Consider the following 19804-nt stretch of genomic DNA (forward strand, 5'->3'; position numbering starts at 1 on the left):
CATGTTGAAGAGCCTGTTTGTGCAGACATGTTTGCATCCAGGCCTGAAGATTTTACACCATTATATAAAAGCAGTATATTGCCAGTGTGTGGTAGAGCTAAGCTATGTACGAGCCAGGCAGAGATGTTAGCACGACTGGGAAAAAAACAGGAGTCCAAACCACAAACTGTTATTCCAGCTGCGACTGTCCCAGCAGCCTGGGAAAACAGCGCCGAGGATCATTTTTCCCTCGTTGTTTATTGGAGGTCGGCAGAAATGCAAAACTTGTTGTGGAACACGATGCCAGAGTTGTTTGTTTTTTGTTTTCTTCGGCTGTCAGCTGCACAAATTGTTTTGTACCACGTTGATGTGACGGCAAGAGACATCCTTTAATTTTCAGAGTTCAAGCTTTTAAACCAAAAGAAAAAAATCTCTGAAAAGACAGGTTTAAAGACATGTTTTCTGCCTGTGGTTTGGACTGTTTGGAGGCTGGAAACTCGTGTAAACAGTAAATTGCTAGATCCTATGCCAGAAGCACGTGTGATACAATACACTCACGTGGCATTTCATCCCTAGGCACAAACACCGGAGCAACGAAACTCTCAAATTCATCACCGAAAGAGACAAATTGTACGTCACACAAACAGAAACACACGGGATGCTGCGTGAGAAGAGGTGGCCGACAGCTTGTGTGCACAGCTGAGGAGGCTGAGTTGAGGTGAAAGGTTTTAAGTGACTGACGTCACAGAACCAAGGAGGGTGTGACTTTTCCCTCTGGTTTAATACAGTAGCTCCACTAAATCATGCTGGATTAGGCAACCAAACAAACCAATGATTTCTTGAGTCTGAAATAGTCAAATATTTAAAGAGAAGTTTGGTTATTTTTAAGTAAGTATTTTGGGGATTTCTAAAGCCCATGTTTTGAACTCTCAAACTACTTTTTGCAATATTTCCACAATAACCTTTATTTTAAAAGCCAGTTCACTGCAAATGGTGCCAGAATTCAGACCAGCTCAGCTGGACCATGCTCGACCTTCAGCTTTGGGTTCACTGATTTAAAGAGCACGCAAGGTGCTGAACCCCAACCCTAGGCACATTTGGCAAACCGCGCGACACTAACTTATCTCTGTTTGTCAAAGCGCTGACCTTTACCTTGTATCCCCTGATGTTTTAACAGAGTTTGGAAAGTGTTTGGACTCGCAGCAAAACCTGACATGTGTTTGAACCTCCCACCAGACAAGTTCTGATTGCGTTCAGGTTTCTGGACATCCTTAAAAGCATCTATGAAGTGTTTGAGCAATCACTGCTACATCATCGTAACGGTTGACCAAATTCTTAAGGTCAACAGACATCCAAGAGAAATGATGGCATCTTAGTTTTTCACATGGTTTCTTGCTAAGATGATTGTTAACAGACCTGTGGCACACCCCACCTTAAGATGTGTTTTATGTAAGAACGTTGTGAGCTGTTTTCTCACTGTGAGCTAAGGACTTATCAAAGCAATTACAACTGGTTTATGCATAATTACATGGCAGCGCACTCACCGGACCTCTGTGGCTGAATAATGGATTAGACATATAATTGCATTTGTAAATGAAAATCCCTCAAAGGAAAAAAAAAAAAAAAGAGAGAGAGAGAAACGTACCCAGGAAAGACTGTTGTACCCACAGCCGCCGAGGGAAGACAGAGGTTGTGTTGTATAGATGAAGTTCTTATTCTTCATAAGTGCTTATCATACTTTCTGTACATTTACAATTGTTTTCATATCGCAGGAAATGGAACAGCATGGGGACAGGATTGGAACTAAGTGCCACAAGGGCTTCTGTGAAAACAGGGACACACAAATAGTTTTAAGAGTTACAATGTTCACCTGTGAGGAGTTTAAACCTAAATCCATGACGTAGCTGAATTATAATGGAGTATAGCTAGCCTTGGGTTAAATTAAAGGAGTAATTATTATTACATGCTGCGTCACGAATTGAAATGTGGAATTCGGAAAAATGAAGGAGACATCTCTTCAAGCCGTAGTTTTATTGACATACAACACAACATTAACATACAACGCAACAAACCACAGGAATGAACCTCGGGGCGACAGTCACTGAAGAGTGTCTCCTCTTCCAGCTCCAGCGCGCCGTGCGTGCCGACGTGCACGCGGCTCGAGCAACAGATCCGGCGGCGCATGCGCACTGGATTGTTTTGACTGAAAATGCCGTCGGTTTCGAAAACGGCGGCCAACGCGTCCCCCCAGACGGAAAAACCAACACACTATACGTGAGTAGAGCCGCGGCGCAGTAAACGGTGTCGCCGCGTCGCCCCGAGAGACGTCGTGTTCGCCGCGCACGTCGGCTGCATCTTTCGCATTCCTCAACTCCTGTGCGTGCGTGTGTGTGTTGGTGGTGGTGTGTGTGTGTGGGGGGGAACATGGGTGCTTTTCCTGGCTTTGTGACTGGCTGACGTTACATTTAGCCGAGGCGACGCTCGCTGAGCTGCTGGACTTTCCGCAAAACCGCTCGATTCGGCGCGAGCAATTCGACGGTGGCGCGGTTTTTGTTGAGCCGCGAGCTCGAGCACGAGACGTCCAGCCGCTGTGCTAAGTGATTAGCCCGGGAAGTCGCTAACCAGCCCGTGCTTGTAAATAGCTCGGCCTTATTTTTGAGTTCCCCCCTTGCTACGCACATTTATAGACGTACGCTCGGTCGCTATCAACAAGTGTTACGTCGAAATATGTGCGTAGCTGACTCCGTGCATGCCACGCTTACGCTGGTGACCCAAAAATAAACAGTATGCTAACAGCGCTGACGCAACAACTTGACAATTAAGTGTCCCGAAACTTTTTTATTATTATTATTTATTTTTTTTACACTTTTCGTTTTTCAAATATTTCATACTCTTTTGCCGTTCTTTCGGTAATATGTATTTTATAAACAGCTCTTGGTTTTGTGCTTTCGACATCTTATCCCTGTCGCAGATACTTGAAGGAGTTCAGGACCGAGCAGTGCCCGTTGTTCCTTCAGCACAAGTGCACGCAACACCGACCCTTTACGTGCTTCAACTGGCATTTTCTCAACCAGCGGCGGAGGAGACCTATTCGGAGGAGAGACGGCACATTCAATTACAGTCCCGACGTGTACTGCACGAAGTACGACGAGACCACAGGCATCTGCCCCGATGGAGACGAGTAAGTTGTCAGCCGCTGTTGAGCTTGTTAACTAATGCTTTGTCTGTGTGCTGCCTGCGGCCTCGAAACAGTTCCAGTGCGGTCATAGAAGCTGAAAAACAGACAGTTTTGGGCTATGTCTCCCTTTCACAAGAAACACTGTATACGCCCAGAATATTTAGCCCTTTAGCTACAGCCTCCTACAAAAAACACTGTTGTTGTTGTTGTTTGTTTTTTTATTAGCTTCTGTCCAAACGAACGTGTTGAAAATAATTGGTTTGTCATGTTTAGAATGTGACAATTGCTACATTCCATTCCGTTTTCTATTGGGGTTAGTGTTGTATTGTCTTATGAAATTAAAAAATAGTTTCAATTCAGATTTACTATGAGTATGTACCTTTCCCAGAGCATTGTGGGAAGAGAGTGTGATGGATTGTTGAAGTTTTTATACTGTGAAAGAGCAACGTCAGCTAAGATTTTCTCTTGAGCTGCCATTTTTTCCCTGACAATCAACTTGGAGATGACTTGCACGTAGTCACTAAAATGAACATATAATTAATGAATTGACTTTGCTTTATTGGGGACTTTAGGATAGTTTGTTTGTTTGTCTGTTGTTGTTGTTGTTTAAGCGATCCTCTACCTGACAGACTAAAAGGCAAATTTGTTTCTGCAAATGCATGTTCTGTGGTTGAAAGGATGAATGAAAAAGGCCCAGATGCTCGATGGTAAAGTCTGAAAAGTGATGCCACTGTCTCTTCCGTCTTGTTTGCAGCTGCCTCTCAGTGTGACTCTGAATGGCATCGGGTTCTGTTTTTCCTATGTATTGAATTAAATTTAAAAAAAGAAAAAGCAGAAGTAGTATTATGAACTTAAGGGAAAGCGAATGACTGCAGTCCTTGGAAATCCATTTTTGCCAAAGGCAGCTATTTTAGTATGACATTATGTGTTGCCATAGCAACTGTTGCTACTGAAGAAAGGAGAAAATGGTTTATTCAAGGGGCTCATTGGTCTTACAGTTGTTCTTTTATCATGAAATCTATCAACTACAGTGGTTCCTTTATTACAATGTAATTCATGGGGTTTATTAATCAATTCGTTTCTCTACTCTTTAGTCTTTGGTTGGTTAAACCAATTCAGACCTGATGCTGCCTATGAGCATTTTAACAGTTGTACCCTGATGTGCCGTCTGACTCTAATATTAGTGCTGGATGCTAACTGTGGAATATTGTTAACTGTGTGTAAACACTGTCACTTTGTTTTCACTTTGTTGTACATTAATGGAGTGTCTGTTGACTTTTTCTGACCCACATAATGATACGGGTGGTTCACGGAGCAAAAGAATGCCACCCAGTCCAGTGCAGTGTTGTTTTTATTTCCTTCTGTCAATGGTTAACTTCATTAAAATGTCACTGGAGACTTAATTGACACTATTAAAATAATTAAAAACAAAAAACATATTTTAAAGCATTTGTTTGCTGTGTTCATATTATATGTTCGTTATTTTTTTAGTGAATATTCTATACCTCTCTTCCCTAGCTGTCCCTATTTGCACCGGACCACCGGTGACACGGAGCGCAAGTACCACCTCCGCTATTACAAGACAGGCACCTGCATCCATGAGACAGATGCCCGAGGGCATTGTGTGAAGAACGGCCTCCACTGTGCTTTTGCTCACGGTCCACATGATCTCAGACCACCAGTATACGATATCAGGTGACACGCAAAGCAAATATTGGCCCGTTGCCTTTGGCTGCCATGGTTTTCACAGAGCAGCTGTGTAATGGAAAAAAAGCAAATCAGGAAGTTGAATATAACAGAATATAAAGAAGAAAATTGAGAATATTGTAACATAATTATATATTTAATTGGTTAAATAATTGAGTGTTAACTTTACGGTATTTCTACTATTTACAGAGAGATCCAAGCACAGGAGGCTCTTCAGAATGGACAGTTGGGATCTGGAGAAGGTATTCCTGATCTGCAGCCTGGGGTATTAGCCAGTCAAGCAATGATTGAGAAGACTCTGACAGAAGACCCACGGTGGCAAGGTGAGGAACCTCTACTTCCAGTGATACTTCAATCAGGTGCAGGGCTAAAAAAAAAAAAAAAAAAACATTTTTTTTTTCTCCCCAGATACAAATTTTGTTTTAGCCAATTATAAAACAGACCAGTGTACAAAACCCCCAAGACTATGCAGACAGGGCTACGCCTGCCCTCACTACCACAACAGTCGAGATCGAAGACGGAACCCCAGAAAGTACAAGTATAGGTGAGTTTTGTCTCATTTTAAAAGCAGATTTTAAAAAATGATTGAATTGCACAGATTCAAAATGTTGAACTCTAAATGCAGGTCAACTCCCTGCCCTAATGTGAAACATGGCGATGAATGGGGCGAGCCCTCGAAGTGTGAGAGCGGAGACAGCTGCCAGTACTGTCACTCACGCACTGAGCAGCAGTTCCACCCAGAGGTGAGACGGTCTACCATGGGTTGTTGTTCAAGGACAAGGGAGATGAAAACCGTAGGAATTTTGCAATTTACTCGCCACCAAAACAGCCATGATAAGAAACTTTTTATCACTTGTTTCTCCTTTAAGATTTACAAATCAACCAAATGCAATGACATGCGTCAAACTGGATACTGTCCCAGAGGGCCATTCTGTGCTTTTGCACATGTTGAAAGTAAGTGAAGGTTTATCTCCACGTTTCAGAGGTGGGAAAAAAAGAGGATCGTGAATTTACACATACTGTCTTTTTTTGTTTTGTTTTATTTGTTTTGTCTTTCAGGAATTCCTTCTTCCGAGGAGACGATGAGCTCGCTGCTGACGGTGATACAGACCAGCTCACAGTCTCAGCTGGGCCCACAACAGTACTCGGAGTGTCCAGTCAGCGAGTGGAACAGTGGGGGCAACTCCACCACCAACGCAACAAGCTGCAATGGACAAGTCGGCAGTGTGAGTTTTCTGTGTTGGTGCTGCTGCCTTTCAGTAGGCCGTTCAGTCCATAAAAGGCGTTCAGTCCATAAAAGTTAAAAACAGGCTTGGACCTTTAGAATAAAAAATACAAAGCACTGGTATGAAGCCAGCTGGCGTAGTACCACTGATAACCAAAGCAGGAGCCAAAAAAAAATGTCCAATGTTGTAAAATACTCATCAAAAATTTAATTTGTCCAATTAGAGTTCTTTAAAGAATTAAACCTATTCAGCTTTATCCTTCACTGGTCCGTTCCTCAGCGCTCTAACTTGTTGCTCACACAATCAATTTTTTTTATTTGCCAGTTCTTTTTATTATCATTAATTGTCTTTACTTGGTTTTAATAATGCGTTCAAGAACAGAATAACATAATTACTGGGGGTTCATAGGCTCCACTTGTGCTGGGTCATCCTCATCGTCCACTTACATTTTTTTTTTTCCCCCCACCTTCATCTTTTTTCTCAATCTCATGTGCGCTTCTCTTTCCCAGGTGTCATGTTCTAATAGCGCTGAAGTAACTTCGAGCTCAGGATGCAACACTTTGTTATCCCCTGTGGGATCCATCAGCAGGCCCAAATCCTTACCTAGCAGTAGTTTATGTTCAGAGTCCAGCACATCCAGTCTGTCACCTCTGACGTCTCACTATCCCAAAGCTCCGGGCTTTGAACGTGACGATCAGGTACACTCGGTGCTCTCCTCAGAGCTTCTGTAACACCACAACACCTAGATGACTTAGGGCTCTGCGCTAAACTTATGATTATATGATCATATTAGTGCCAGTCACACTTTTGTTTGCCTCTCATTCATTTTTTTGTTTTTTTTGGTGCCATACCATTTTCATTTTATTATATTTTTAACATGTTTTGGCTAATTTGTATTGTTTGTCGGGGGGATTCTTTGGTTTACCATTCAGTTAGATCATGTTGCAACAAAATAAATCAAAATTGCGGGGTGATTTATACCCTAAATATAATTTCATTAATATCAAATTAGGTAATTTATATTCAATTTATACTCAAAAACGTTTTTCTTACCACAAACCTGTAATAATCATAATCATAATGAAATATTTACTATAAAATATCTTATTCTATCAATTAAGTCTAAAAACACAGACCTACTCCAAAACATTGTGAGGTTGCACAAAGCATACATTTGGTTAATGTGAAGGGAACCGGTGTAATTTTATCTGGAAAAAGTGTGCCGGGGCCTTTTTAAACTGACTATAACTGCAGAAACCAATAATTAGAGTAATGAGACACGACTGGAATAATTCTGAAAAGTGTCAGAGTTGCATCCAATATCAATAATTTTAACTTTAATCATCAGCGTTAAAATTTTATTAGATTTAGCTAAAAGAGTGCTGTTTCTGTGTGGTTTTAGATCAAAAACAAGTTTTCAATGGAGCAGAAATATGTGGACCAAGACAAGCAGGTTTGTGTTCTTGGTACGTTACTGTGACTTCACTGGGTGCACTGGGACTTACACATCGCATCTTTTTTTTCTTTTTTTTTTTTAAATTCCAGACACAAAACAGCGTCTTCTCTGTGGTGAACCCTTTGGCATCGAGCTTTACCTCCAGCATCACGTCCAGCTTGGCCTCCAGCATCGGCTCAGAGAGCTCCTCACCAACCACCTTATCAACCATGAATGCAAAAGCTACCCCCTTTTATCCCGGGAGCAACACGGTGGAGTCCGTCATTGGTGCGTCCCTGTAGAGTTGTTCTGTCTGAGTGAATACATTTGTTTTTGTCGCTGTTGTTGTTAACTGTCTGTGTCGTATTTCCGTTCCCGCCAGGATCCGCTCTGGATCTCAACTTCAGCGACATCAACGTTGCATCTCTCGAGAAAGAGCTGGAGGAGCAGGACAACAGTGTCGGGTTGCCAAGTGAGGACATAGATATTTTCTGCAAATGTTCTTTGTCCATAGAAATCAAAATCTCACAGTACGATGATCCCTTATTAATATATTATTAACAAATAAAAATCCAATATTGAAAAAAAAAATAGTGCTGTTTGCTTCCGTTAAACAACAACTGAACTTTGAATATCACCCCTCATATTTAATCTCTTTTTGTTTGTTGGACCACTTGACCATTAATTATTGATCATTATGTTTGGACAGAAGTTATTTGAAAAAAAAAAAAATTCTCTCCCTGCAGGTCAAAGGCTCCTCGTTGGCTCTGCTCCTGTCAACATTCCCGGCTCGCTGGCGCGATCCTCATCCTTCAACTCCTCGTCTTCTCTCTCCACGTCCCCGCTCAGCTCCCTCTCCCAGTCTCTGTCACAGTCGCTGCTCTCGGCAGCCGTGTCACAACACAACCCAACATCAAACATGCTCGCCAAGCAGGAGCACGGCCTGCTGGGGACGGCCAACTCTTCCTCCCAGAACTCTCTGGGTAAGCCCACAGCTACATAAGCTACGTTTCCGTTACAGTTTTTTCACAAAATAAAAGCGATATTTCTAAGATTTTGACAAAGTGCAGTTGCAATTTGCAGGTGTTTCCATTTACGAGATGTACCAGAATTACAATTGCTTTTGTTTGTTTACATTTGTTCGCTGTCAAGAATAGTTGTTATATTTTTCTTTGATTACTTGTAAAAAAATATTCTCCTCCTTCGTCCAAACATAACGTGGCATTTTGACTTGAAGTGAATTGGTCATGTGACCCCCATACCGCACGTCCACTGACGCGTCAATGTCAGTGTTTCCATGACACTTTTGTGATATGCCTCTATATCAATCCACCTCATGAGAGCGTCAAAACCTTTTAGCCATATTTGAGAGGTTTTTCCAAGTTAAGGTGTTTCCATGACAGTTTTTTATTGCCATATTTAGGTTTTGCGCAATTCTAGGGGTAACGGAAACGCAGCTAGAGATTCTCCTTGGCCGGAGAACATGTCAGTCACACTGACTTTTCCTTTTCCCTCACCAGGATTGAATGGAGGTGCCGGCAGTATTTGGGACTTTGTTAGCGGCAACTTTTCCCCAAGTCCGTCCCCAGTTTTCAGCAGCCTGGCCTCGAGCGGCGGCAGCGGAGGCGACGTGGCTCGACTCTTTCGAGAGCTGGACGAGGCCAAGAAAAAGATCAAACAGTGGGAGGAGGCCTGGCACCATGTCAAACAAGTAAGTCACAAAACATTTCCTCCCTCTGGCAGTTTATCCCTCCTTTCGGGGTGAATGACGTGAAGGATCGAACCCGTTCCAGGCTTGCGAGGCGTGCCAGAAAGACGCGCACGAGGCGAAGGAGCAGGCGAAGATGGCCGAAGCCGAGCGGCAGCTGGCCGAGCAGAAGTGGGAGGAGTCGGAGCGCAAGCTGAAAGAGCTGCAGGGGGACTTTGACGCGCTGTGTCGCGCCTCGGGCACGCCCCTCCTGCGCAGTTACGGCGACGTAGACCAGCTCCCTTTGTCAAAGCTTCACTCCATCCAGAGTCAGCTGCGTAGTGACCTAGACCTTGTAGACGGGGTAAGAAAGACTAGACCACACACGGCATTTCATTTGTAGCATGTGCATAGTCGGGCGAGCATCCAGATCTTGTGCTAAGCCATGAAGCATGCTCACCTGCAGAGAGAGAGAGAGAGAAAACACACAAAAAAAATCTGCATGAAGTGTCTTCTTTTTTTTTATAAAGGCGGCTGATACTCATTCTTTTCTCCCCCAACAGGTAATTTATCAGCTTCAGTCAAAGAAATGTATAGTTTGCCAAAAGCATGATCGTTGCATTATCCTGCAGCCTTGCCAGCATTATGTGCTATGCGAGAACTGTGCACCTAGTCAGACAGAATGTCCCTACTGTAGAACAAAAATATTGAAGTGGTGATGTACACTTAGGTGAGGTACTTATTTAAAGATTTAGCCTTTTTCTTATTTTTTTTACATTTTTAAAAATCTAATTGTAGAGAATACAATATTTCTAAAAAAAAAAAAAAAAAAAAAAAAAAATAGCAATGTCTGTTTCTTAATTTGATTTCAATTTGTTTCAAATGATGTTTGACTGACAAAAAAAACAAGCAATTGTGATGGTTAAGAATCTGATTCAGTCTGCACGACTTTTGCTCATTTCATGTTTTACCATTACAGTTACAGTCAAATTCCTGAATGACATTTCCAGCCCAACGTAGGCATAGACCAAAAGTTAAAATTAGAAGGGAAGCAAACCAGGCTGAAAAAACAGGAAGTGGTAGACAGACAGAACCACAGCCACAAAGAGCGAGTTTTGGTTTATGCATCTTCACAAACAGGACAACGTTGCACTTTGCGAATCAGCGTGATCAGACCTCTGGCCTGCTGCCGCTGCCTCATTAGGATGATGGCGCTTAATTAATACAGAGGCCGCAGCTTTTGAGACGTCTCAGGTTTTAAGACGAGAGAGAGAGAACTTAGTTTTTCATCCTGGACAGATAAAGTGGCAAAGCTCCCCTAGTGGTGATGTCACAAAATATTCTGGTTGATGCAATAAATCTTAGTACAACTAAAACTTTGATCTGAGGAAATGTGAAATGGGCAAAATTCTTTTCGGAACGAATCCAATATCTGAATGTGACTGTCTTTATAATGACCCTATATTCTTTTATTGTTTACCATTTATTCTGTATTTCCAGTAAATAATAACGTATGTACTCATTTTTAATTAGCAAAGTCTACAACCCCAGAAGCACTTAGAGACTCTAGACACTAAGGAATAGTTGCATAATCACACGTAGGAATTGAAAATATTATTGGAGAACATGATATTATCCTGCAATACAGACTATGTACTCAGTGTGTTCTAATCAGGTATTATTGCTAACCCATTGAAAAGTTTCTCTTTATTATCCAATCAATATTGGAATTTGTAGGCCACATGACCAGTCAAACATCTTTTTTTTTTTTTGCGACATAGAATTTTTGTTTTCTTACTAAAGCACTTTGTTGACCTGGGACTTTACTAAAGGGTAAATAGAACTTTGCTTTAAGCTGCTTTGTAGGTATTCTTATGTGTCTTTTGTTTTTTTAATAGTTTCTTTTTTCTATATGAAGCTTTTGTCTGAAGCTTTTGTGCGTACTGTGAAACTGAATCTAGATATTTCCTGTTTCGTATCGTCAAATCATAGCATGGTTCCATATATTACCGAGGTTTCACGGAGAAGTACTTCATAGTTTCTACTTTCATAGCTAGATTTGTAAGAAAGGACAAAATAAAATTTCAATCAGAGTAAAAGTGCAAAACTTTTCAATGCATTTTTAGGCGTAACCAGCAGCTGTACCGTCGTTAAGGCACACGCTTCGCGTTACGGCTGGTGTTCGATCACTTCTGTTCAGTTTGCCTAGTTTTTAATGTAGCCTCGCCAGTAGAGAAGCATGTATTGCATTTAGCGAAAGCCTGATTTGTTGATCGTTTGTGTTAATCTTTGAACTCAATGTTCCATTTTGTAGGACTCTAGCCTCTCTAGAACATATCGGCCTCTAACTCTAAAGTGCCTTGCCTTAGTCCAGAAGGTTATGTATAGAATTTTAAAACGCAAGTAGGCGGAGCTTGCACACAGGTTTCTGCATAATGTGTCTTGTTTTAACTATTGCAGAGACCCACTTACGTGTATGACTACGTATGTATATACATAAATATATATGTATATACATATACATATATGTCTATATATAGGTTGATTTTGCGGTGCATTTGGCCCGATCCTATAAAAGTGTTTCTGCTGAGGATAATTGGAAAACAAACGTGGTCAGTGCCTGTGTCCTGACTTCTTGTCCCGCCCATTCCTCAGCCGTGGTGCTCTTTTAGTGCAGCTGCAGTCTCAGAAATTAGGCTCTTATAAACTATAAACACTTGGGTGTATGCAAAGAAAGGATGCAGGAGTTTGTACACAAACACATTTAAGAAGAAAAAAAAAACGTGCTTTTATAAATTAAAACTAGTCCAGCAACTTTGATTTGTTACGTTGTTATAGCAGTTAATGAATTCTCTGGTTATCTTGTCAGCTGGATATTTGTATAGGAGTTTTGTGTTTTAGGTTCCTCTAATTGAAATGACCTTCTACTGTGTCAAAAGGTTTTAAAAAAAAAAAAATCATTTTATTCTCGCTTTAAACTGAATAGAGACTAGTGTATCTCCAGGTTTTTGCTAGATATAAAGATAAACGGGAAGATGCATTGTTTACATTCACTATTAATGGCTATTAAGCAACTCAGAGGAATAATATTGAAATAGTTTATGCTACTTTAGTGTTTTCATGATTATATTGCGCCATTCAAAGCGTACCTGGCATTGCATGTCATGCGATTAAGTAAACCAGCTACAAAACAAGAGATAAAAAAGATAAAAAGGTTGCACTGTGTATCACTGCCAGAATATTTCTATCAACTTACTTTTTGTGTAGTCAAGGCTTAAAACAACTTCTGCAAGCTTTGCAGCAGCCGGGTGAGGTGTTAAACGAAGTAGGGTTTTCTTTTTCTTGTGTTAGACGTTTAGATTTTTGAATGTTGTCGTTCAGCCACAGCTCAGCTTGGCCTCTCTTGACTTCAGTCTCATTTTGATGCAACAGTTCACAGTCGTGAAAGAGTCGATGCTTCAGTTCTTTGCTCAAACGACGTCTCAAGCCTTTACTGGTGTTGGTTGATCCTTTTCTTTCTTTCTTTCTTTCTTTCTTTCAAAAAGTGATTGAAGGATTTTGTGTTGGGACTTGTGTTCTCCACTGCACTGGACGGGGGCTAAAACGAAGCAGCTAATTTCACAGGGTTCGTTTTTTTTCTTCTTTTTTCCGATTCGCCCGTGAAGCCAACTGAATTAATGATGTCTTGTAATTGTGTTAATCTGTGTTGAAAACCAAAGTGGTGTTCTAGTACATTAGCTGTGCAGATAAGTTCCATCAAAGAAAAAAGAAAAGTACCCTTATTCAGCAGTCAGGCTGCTGCTGCTCTTAATGTTTGAAATGTCCGAGGCCGTTGAGGTGGAAGTGCGCTGTGAGCAGGAGTTTTTCTATCTTTATTTCATTCACTTGGTTAAAAAAAAAAAGAAAAAGAAAAAATACTGTAGATTCTCTAACAGGACTGTGCTGATATTAATTCAAATAGACCACATTTTTCTTTTGAAGTACACTTTTTCTTTTTGTTTGTTTTTCATATTTTTTTTAACCAAAGACCTTTTCTGTCATGTCTTTTTTTGTACATTTCATAGTTTGTTTGATTTTTACCACAGAACCTAAATTAACTTTTCAAAAGTAAATCACCTAGTACCTTAAATGATAATTTTCTAAGTTTTGTCTTTGTCTAGCTTTAGAGAGATGATATGCATATTTCTTTCTTTTTTTTAATGCATGGGTCCTTAAAAAGGTTTTTTGATTTTGCGCTAGTAGACGTTGATGGGTAGCTTGTGCAATCGTGGCTCACACATGCTGCCCTTTAGCGAGAGTTGTAGTCGTGTTTTTTCTTGTCTACAGTGAAGGAATGTCAGAGCAAAATGACATTTGTGCTTCTGAAGTGGCCATAAAGACTTCACTACAGCTACTGTTCTGAAGTGTCATCACTCTTTTTCATGTTGTTTTTGATTATAATAATTTCACTAAAACACTCTAGTTATTGATGGTTATGGATCCTATGCTGTTGTGATAGGCCTGCAGGGACTGTGAGGTGCTCACTTCCTGTCTGTTGACTTAAAGACGTGGTCCACATTTTTTTTTTTTTTCAATTATTGTGGTTGAAAATAAAAAGATGAAATACACACGGACAGGCGATGATTGTGACAAACACTAATGGCAGATACAGACTTGATTTTATTGTTCAGACAATTTGTTTTGGGTTTTCCTAAATCAAGATTAGATTTTTTTTTTTCTAAAATAAGTCAAACATAAGCACAATTTCATGACAATTCTTTGAAAAAAAATCTGTTCTGTTTTCAGCTGCATCTGTGCCTTTTTATTAATTGCATTATCATGATTAGTATTCAGTTTGTCAGTTTGTGTCCATCCGGCGACGACAACATTGTGATAAAAATCAAATTAGCAGTGCCTTACAGTATTTTTGTGGACCATCATGTGATCGCGATACAAATCAGTGCATCCTACTGGCTGCAGCTAAAAAGATTAAACATAAACCTCATTTGCTTCAACGGTTGCATGGCAACAGATCACGATTATAATTGTCTGGTATTTGGTCAGTTTCAGTCTGTATTTGCCATGATCGTAATTTTTTTATTGCAATATTTTCATATTAAACGCACATTGCCCCGATTAGTCATTTGGCACCAAATTAAATATTTACACGACAGTAAAAAGCACCAAACAGGAAGAATCTTGTATATGACCTGTAATTGATGTATCATTATGCTCTGCATATGCGTTGGAGTAGTTCAATCTATTTTGCATTAATGTTAGTTGTTGTGTTGTCTTTTTTTGTTCATCTTTTTTTTTTTTAATATTGTGAAATGGATCCTGAAGATTTATGCAATCTTGTACATGTAAATGATTATGACGTGTGAAGACTCAAATTAATTTTAAATGCTATTGTGCATCAAGTGTTGTCTAAAGTTAATGATCTGAATGTGGAGCCAGCTGTTCCATATGCATATACAGTATATTTAGAGAATTTAAGTAGAAATGTTATTTTAACATAAAAGCCCTGAATTATTGAATGTATTATCCTAAATTTAGATATTCAATGAATAGGTCACTGGAAGACGGAGCAAAGTTAAGTCATTACGATGTAGCATCTAGTTGTGAACTGCTATCCAACAAAAACAATTTTATTCGAAGGAAAAACGTATTCAAGTTTGTACTTGTCAGCAGAGAAATGTGCTTTTCTCAGCGGAACAAAAAGGATGTGTCCAATCTGAGGATACGAAATTTCGCGGTTCATCCACTCACTGTTAGTGGCTTTATACACAGTAGATTTTTCCAAAAACATATTTCCCTTACTTTGTGAAAACTGTTTGGTTCTGTATTGAAATTCTCTACTGATAATTGTCAAAACAATTATATTACGATATTGATTTTGTTTTTTTGTGTTGTGAACACAAAAATAGGTGCAAGTCTTATTTTTTTTTCCCTTTCTTTTCTACATTAAGGATTGTGTATGCATATTTTCTGTAGTGTATTACTAGTTTAACACTTACAAATTGTTACACTGCAGTTATGCAATGGTTTACAAAGTTCACAAAGTTATTTTTATCATCTTGGTAATTAAAATAATTTTTTCATCTGAAATGTGTCACTACTGTTTGTCTATCTATCTGCCTGTCTATCTATCTCACTTTATTTCAATTTCAAATATGATCATTATATACATCATCAGCCAGAACAGTATAAAACTGCACATATATATAGCAAGACAATGCAATCACAATAGAATCAGATAGCAAAAAAAAAAGGCAATGAAATAAGCCATTTCTTCTTTCTGCTATATCTTACTTTCTGCCACTAGGTGGAAGTCTAGACCTCCGCAGCCTTTTGCGTCTCCTGGTGCTTAGTTCAGGGCCGGATCTGTGAAAGGAACTAGCAGCCAGCTCCAGGAACTGTGGAACTAGTTAACACACAAAACATCGGTGTTGTCCTGCACAGTTGTCTAGTAATCAGGAAACAAGACATTGCTGATCGAACTTTGCCAACTACAAGAACACATGAATAAACAAACACATCTTAAAAGGTGAAACTTGAATTTGCAGTACTTTTTGTTGTTAGTACGACAATATTAGTCGCGGGTTTAAAAACAGAGAAATTCATTATGAGAAATTATTCGGGTGAATTAAAGCTGAAGACAAATTAAGTTTGTCCATTATCGGTTCGGTCGAAGTTGCCACGGGCAACAAACGCCTTTCCCGTGGCACTTTCTACAAAATGATGCCTTCAGGATGATGCGGAAGTTGAACAAACGAACGTATACGTAGCATAGCATGGGGCCAAAATTGTGAATGAACCAAACGATTTGACTGCACAATGCAACAACAGTATGAGTGTGACTAATGATAGTCGACGTTAATAAACCTTGATGTTATGATTTATGAACACGGCAATCCTCTTTTTATCCTATATTTGTGTAAATGACTAAGCTAATTGGGAGAGTGTCGTCGACTCGATTCAGCTAAACGATGCTGAAGTTAATTTACTCAGGTAAGTTTCATCGTTTGTCATCAACTATTTTAACGTTAATGTTAGCGTAGCATGTCACTGTAAATGTAACTTGTGTTTTATGAGGAAGTGGTAGATGAACAGACAAACTGATTTAAGTCAAGTGTGGGTTTTGTGTGTGTGTGTGTGTGTGTGTGTGTGTGTGTGTGTGTGTGTGTGTGTGTTTCGGGAGGTTAGGGGGAGCGGTTTCAAAACACCGCTAAAAAGCAAACGTCACGGCACACAGATTAAAGAACATTTATTGCACTGTTTCAAACATTTGAGCTACCAAACCACCAACCAAATATTACACACGTAAATTGATATTTTAGGCATTGACGTCAGAATGGCTCACACATTTGCAAACCATCCACTATAGCTCATTTTAAATAATTGATTAGCGAACATATGACTTACAGATGAAATTTAATGAAGTGCTTATTTCCTTTTTTTTTTTTCCTTTTTAGATTGCAAACAAAGAAACAAAGCATATCTTGGTTTTAGCAGTTGAACAGTTTGGTATTAAAATTTTGCTTCACAAATTTTCTTCACTTCATGCTATAAAGACACCTATATTAAATATATGTATAGAAGATACGGTTGCTGTACTGTTCTACTATTAGACAGTTACAGTACTATTAGTATGCATAGATCCATCTGGTTTAAGGAAAACAAACTTGTGTAGGTTGTTTATCATTGCAATTAAAAAAAAAAAACGTAGAATGAATGGGTGGAATATATTTTGTGAATATTGCGTAGTACAATTATCTATAAGTGAACTGTGAACAGCTGAGATAATGACGATGACATGCAAGCTAACTCCCCTAACCCCTTAGTGATTGCTTAGCAGCTTTGGAAGGTTGCACTATCAACATCCCTCAAGTCCTGACCAGCTACACGTAGTGGGCCTATACATGTAATATTGTTGTAGATGGTTATTGTTGTGTCCGGCTCTTCACCCTCTGCATGGGTCTCCACCTGGCGTGGCGTCACCATTGGATAACCCAAACTGTAGTTTCTGAGTGGCAAGGAACTGCAGTCACATTTCCATCGGTTCCCAGACAGCAGAAGTTTTTCCATACCTTCAGGGAGATCGGGGACAAAGCTAGACAGTGAATTAGCTCTTATGTCGAGATAACGCAACCTGGGCAGTATCTGCTTTGTGCCGTTGTGCAAAAAATGGTGACAGTCATTGTTGGATAGCAATAAGTACTCCAAATTTCTGAGTCCAAAGAATGTATGGCTTGTGAGAACCTCCAGCTTGTTGAAACTCAAGTCAAGTCCCACAAGGCCTGCAAGGTCTGAAAAGCTTTGGTGTTCCACCACTGAGATGTTGTTGTGCTGCAAGAAAAGTCTCCGTAGAGAGGAGAGTCCACTGAATGCTTGAGTTGTAATCCTAGCCAGACACCCTTTATCAAGATGAAGGCTGTGGAGCTTTAACAGACCTCTGAAAACTTGGTCTGGCAGACTTTGGAAGCAGCTCCCTGCCAGGTTGATGACAGCTACATGAGAAAGGCCTTTGAAACTGCCTACTTGTGCCTCATGCACTTGGTTGTGCTCTAGTTCTAAGACTTCCAGATGACCAAGTCCCTCAAACATCTTTTCCCCCAAGACTCTGATCCTGTTGTGGCTGAGTCGGAGCTCTTCTAAAAACTGCAGGTCACGAAAAGTCCTGGGCCTTATCCTAGTAATTGAGTTGTTGGAAAGCCGTAGCACATGAAGATTGTGAAGGCCCAAGAAAGTGTCCTCATTCAAGGAAGTCAGTCTATTGTTTGTGAGATCCAGCCATCTTAGTGACTTCATACTGAGAAAGGCCCTCGGTACAACTGTTGTGATCTGATTCTGGGCCAGGTAAAGCTTCTGCAGTTTAATGAGCTTAACAAACACGTTTGCTTTGATGACCCTGAGGTAATTTCCACTTAGATCCAACTCTTTAAGCTCAACAAGATTCTGGAAGAGTGGTGCCTGCAAGTAGGCAAGTCTGTTCCCTGCAAGAATGAGTTCCCTCAGCCCATGCAATTCATGGAAAACCGTTTCAGGTAAAACTACAATCGAGTTCCTCCCTAGATTGAGTAGCCACATGTGTGAGAGTCCAGCGAATAGTCGATCCTCAATACGACTGAGATGGTTATTGTGCAGACTGAGGGAAGCAAGATTTGATGTATTCTGGAAGACATTCCGTGGTAACACCCGCAGACGATTTCGCTCAAGATGGATGTGGGCTACTGACCTAAGTCCTTGGAATGCTTGCGGGTCAAGTGTCACTAGTTGGCCATTCTGCAAATTCAGAAAGTCCAGGTTGGCAAGATCTTTGAAAGCACCTGGGGGGAGCGAGGTAAACAGATTCCCGTCCAGCCAAATGGAATGGGTGGATATTGGAATATCAGCTGGAACTTGGGTGAGGTTACGGCCACTGCAGTACATACTGAGCTCCAAGCTGTAGTCATCATGCAAGCAGGTGCAGCCCCTAGAGCAAGGGATGGGTTCCTCTGTTGCTCTCTCCCCAGCAGGGTCCGGGTCTGGCAACACCGCAGATGTTCCCAGGACCCACACCACCAGCAGTGTAACGGTTCTCATAACAGCTGTGGATGGAAAAGTCTGTCAGATGCTCCACAGGAGACACAACTGTTCAAATCAAAGGCTTCTAGTTTTAAAACATTCAGATTGTTTTAATTGCTTACCTCAAGTGTGAGAGGTCTGAATCGTGAAAAAGTAAGGCTGCGAAATGCCGGATGACTAACCCCTGTGCAAATGTTTGTATGTGGAATGGAGTCTGCCAAGCCCCCAAAACCTCTTTCAACCCTGGTGTACTGAATATGCACTTTAACCCATTCTTGACCATTTCACTGAATTCTCCTATAAAATTTGACGCACTGAGGTAATTTTAAACTTCTACATCAACTTGAACAATTTAATTTTCATTATTTTCATTTCTTGTTTTTTCAGTGTTATCTCTCTCATTTGTAAAAAGCACCGGTGGAGAATCAAATTCATGTTACATCAATTCAGTTTTATTCACAATATTTAAACTAAATTTTGAGCATATACAGCTAATTTATCCTAAAAGTATAGTAGCCTACACTTATTGTATTGTCAACATATTAAGAATCAGCGTGTTGAAAGTCAGGGCCCTGTCACTGTGTGCAACCCCCCCGCTCACTGCTCCCTCAGGGAATGGGTCACCAGTGCAGAAAACAAACTTCACATTCTTAGGTATGGGACAATCAGTGGGACTTTAATGTTTAACTTTACAGTGGCTTTAATTTAAACTCTTGTCTAATCTTATTTAAGTTTCATCAGAACAGCTGGTCGTTACCGGATGTTCTTAAATACAAAAGTCCATTTCCAAATCAAATATGTGAATGTAATGACTAACTTTCTGTTTACTCTTTTTCTTGGTATCTGGGTTTGTTTGAACATCCATGAACCGGCTGTGCTCCTAAGGACAGTCAAATGGAGATAACACTGTGTACACGCAATCATTTTGATCGATCGGCTTCACGTCATGTTTAACAATATATGATTCCTTTAGACACAATCTCATCCAATCAAATATGCTCTTGCTCTGCTGTGACGGTAGTCAGGTGTGCAGTTCAGGCTACGTG

The 19804-nt window shown here is 40.3% G+C and overlaps 3 protein-coding genes across 11 annotated transcripts in view; 2 read left to right on the forward strand and 1 right to left on the reverse strand.

The window, feature by feature from the left end:
* The first annotated feature begins 2093 nt into the window (after positions 1 to 2093).
* On the forward strand, positions 2094 to 15621 carry unkl (unk like zinc finger). 6 transcript variants are annotated; one of them, XM_076038808.1, is made up of 16 exons: positions 2094 to 2253; positions 2951 to 3160; positions 4676 to 4852; positions 5054 to 5187; positions 5273 to 5408; positions 5490 to 5607; positions 5734 to 5818; positions 5924 to 6090; positions 6600 to 6788; positions 7493 to 7543; positions 7636 to 7813; positions 7908 to 7997; positions 8272 to 8508; positions 9046 to 9236; positions 9319 to 9576; positions 15517 to 15621. In XM_076038808.1, the coding sequence occupies exons 1-16, from the start codon at positions 2189 to 2191 to the stop codon at positions 15526 to 15528; spliced, it is 2298 nt and encodes a 765-aa protein (XP_075894923.1). In that variant the 5' UTR covers positions 2094 to 2188; the 3' UTR covers positions 15529 to 15621. The 6 variants fall into 6 exon arrangements, with proteins under 6 accessions (XP_075894923.1, XP_075894920.1, XP_075894921.1 ...); XM_076038805.1 differs by lacking the exon at positions 15517 to 15621 and adding an exon at positions 9776 to 15299; XM_076038806.1 differs by lacking the exons at positions 7493 to 7543; positions 15517 to 15621 and adding an exon at positions 9776 to 15299.
* Positions 15622 to 15973: 352 nt separating this feature from the next.
* Positions 15974 to 19804, forward strand: part of mrtfbb (myocardin related transcription factor Bb) — a 53771-nt gene continuing 49940 nt past the window's right edge. For 2 of the 4 annotated variants that reach the window (XM_076038802.1, XM_076038803.1), the window contains exon 1: positions 15975 to 16202. The gene's annotated coding sequence lies outside the window, so the exon portion shown is untranslated. Of the gene's footprint in view, positions 16203 to 19804 lie in introns of all 4 variants that reach the window. The other 2 variants (XM_076038804.1, XM_076038801.1) reach the window with 2 other exon arrangements.
* Positions 16691 to 19034, reverse strand: igfals (insulin-like growth factor binding protein, acid labile subunit). The gene is made up of 2 exons (XM_076038811.1): positions 18881 to 19034; positions 16691 to 18781 (listed from the first exon to the last, which is right to left on the reverse strand). Exon 2 carries the CDS (start codon positions 18774 to 18776, stop codon positions 17043 to 17045), a length of 1734 nt encoding a protein of 577 aa, XP_075894926.1. The 5' UTR covers positions 18777 to 18781; positions 18881 to 19034; the 3' UTR covers positions 16691 to 17042.

Source organism: Nelusetta ayraudi, unplaced genomic scaffold, assembly GCF_046127955.1.
Source record: "Nelusetta ayraudi isolate G7.1 ecotype Tasmania unplaced genomic scaffold, CSIRO-AGI_Nayr_v1 ptg000057l, whole genome shotgun sequence".
In the NCBI taxonomy this organism is placed as follows: Eukaryota; Metazoa; Chordata; class Actinopteri; order Tetraodontiformes; family Monacanthidae; genus Nelusetta; species Nelusetta ayraudi.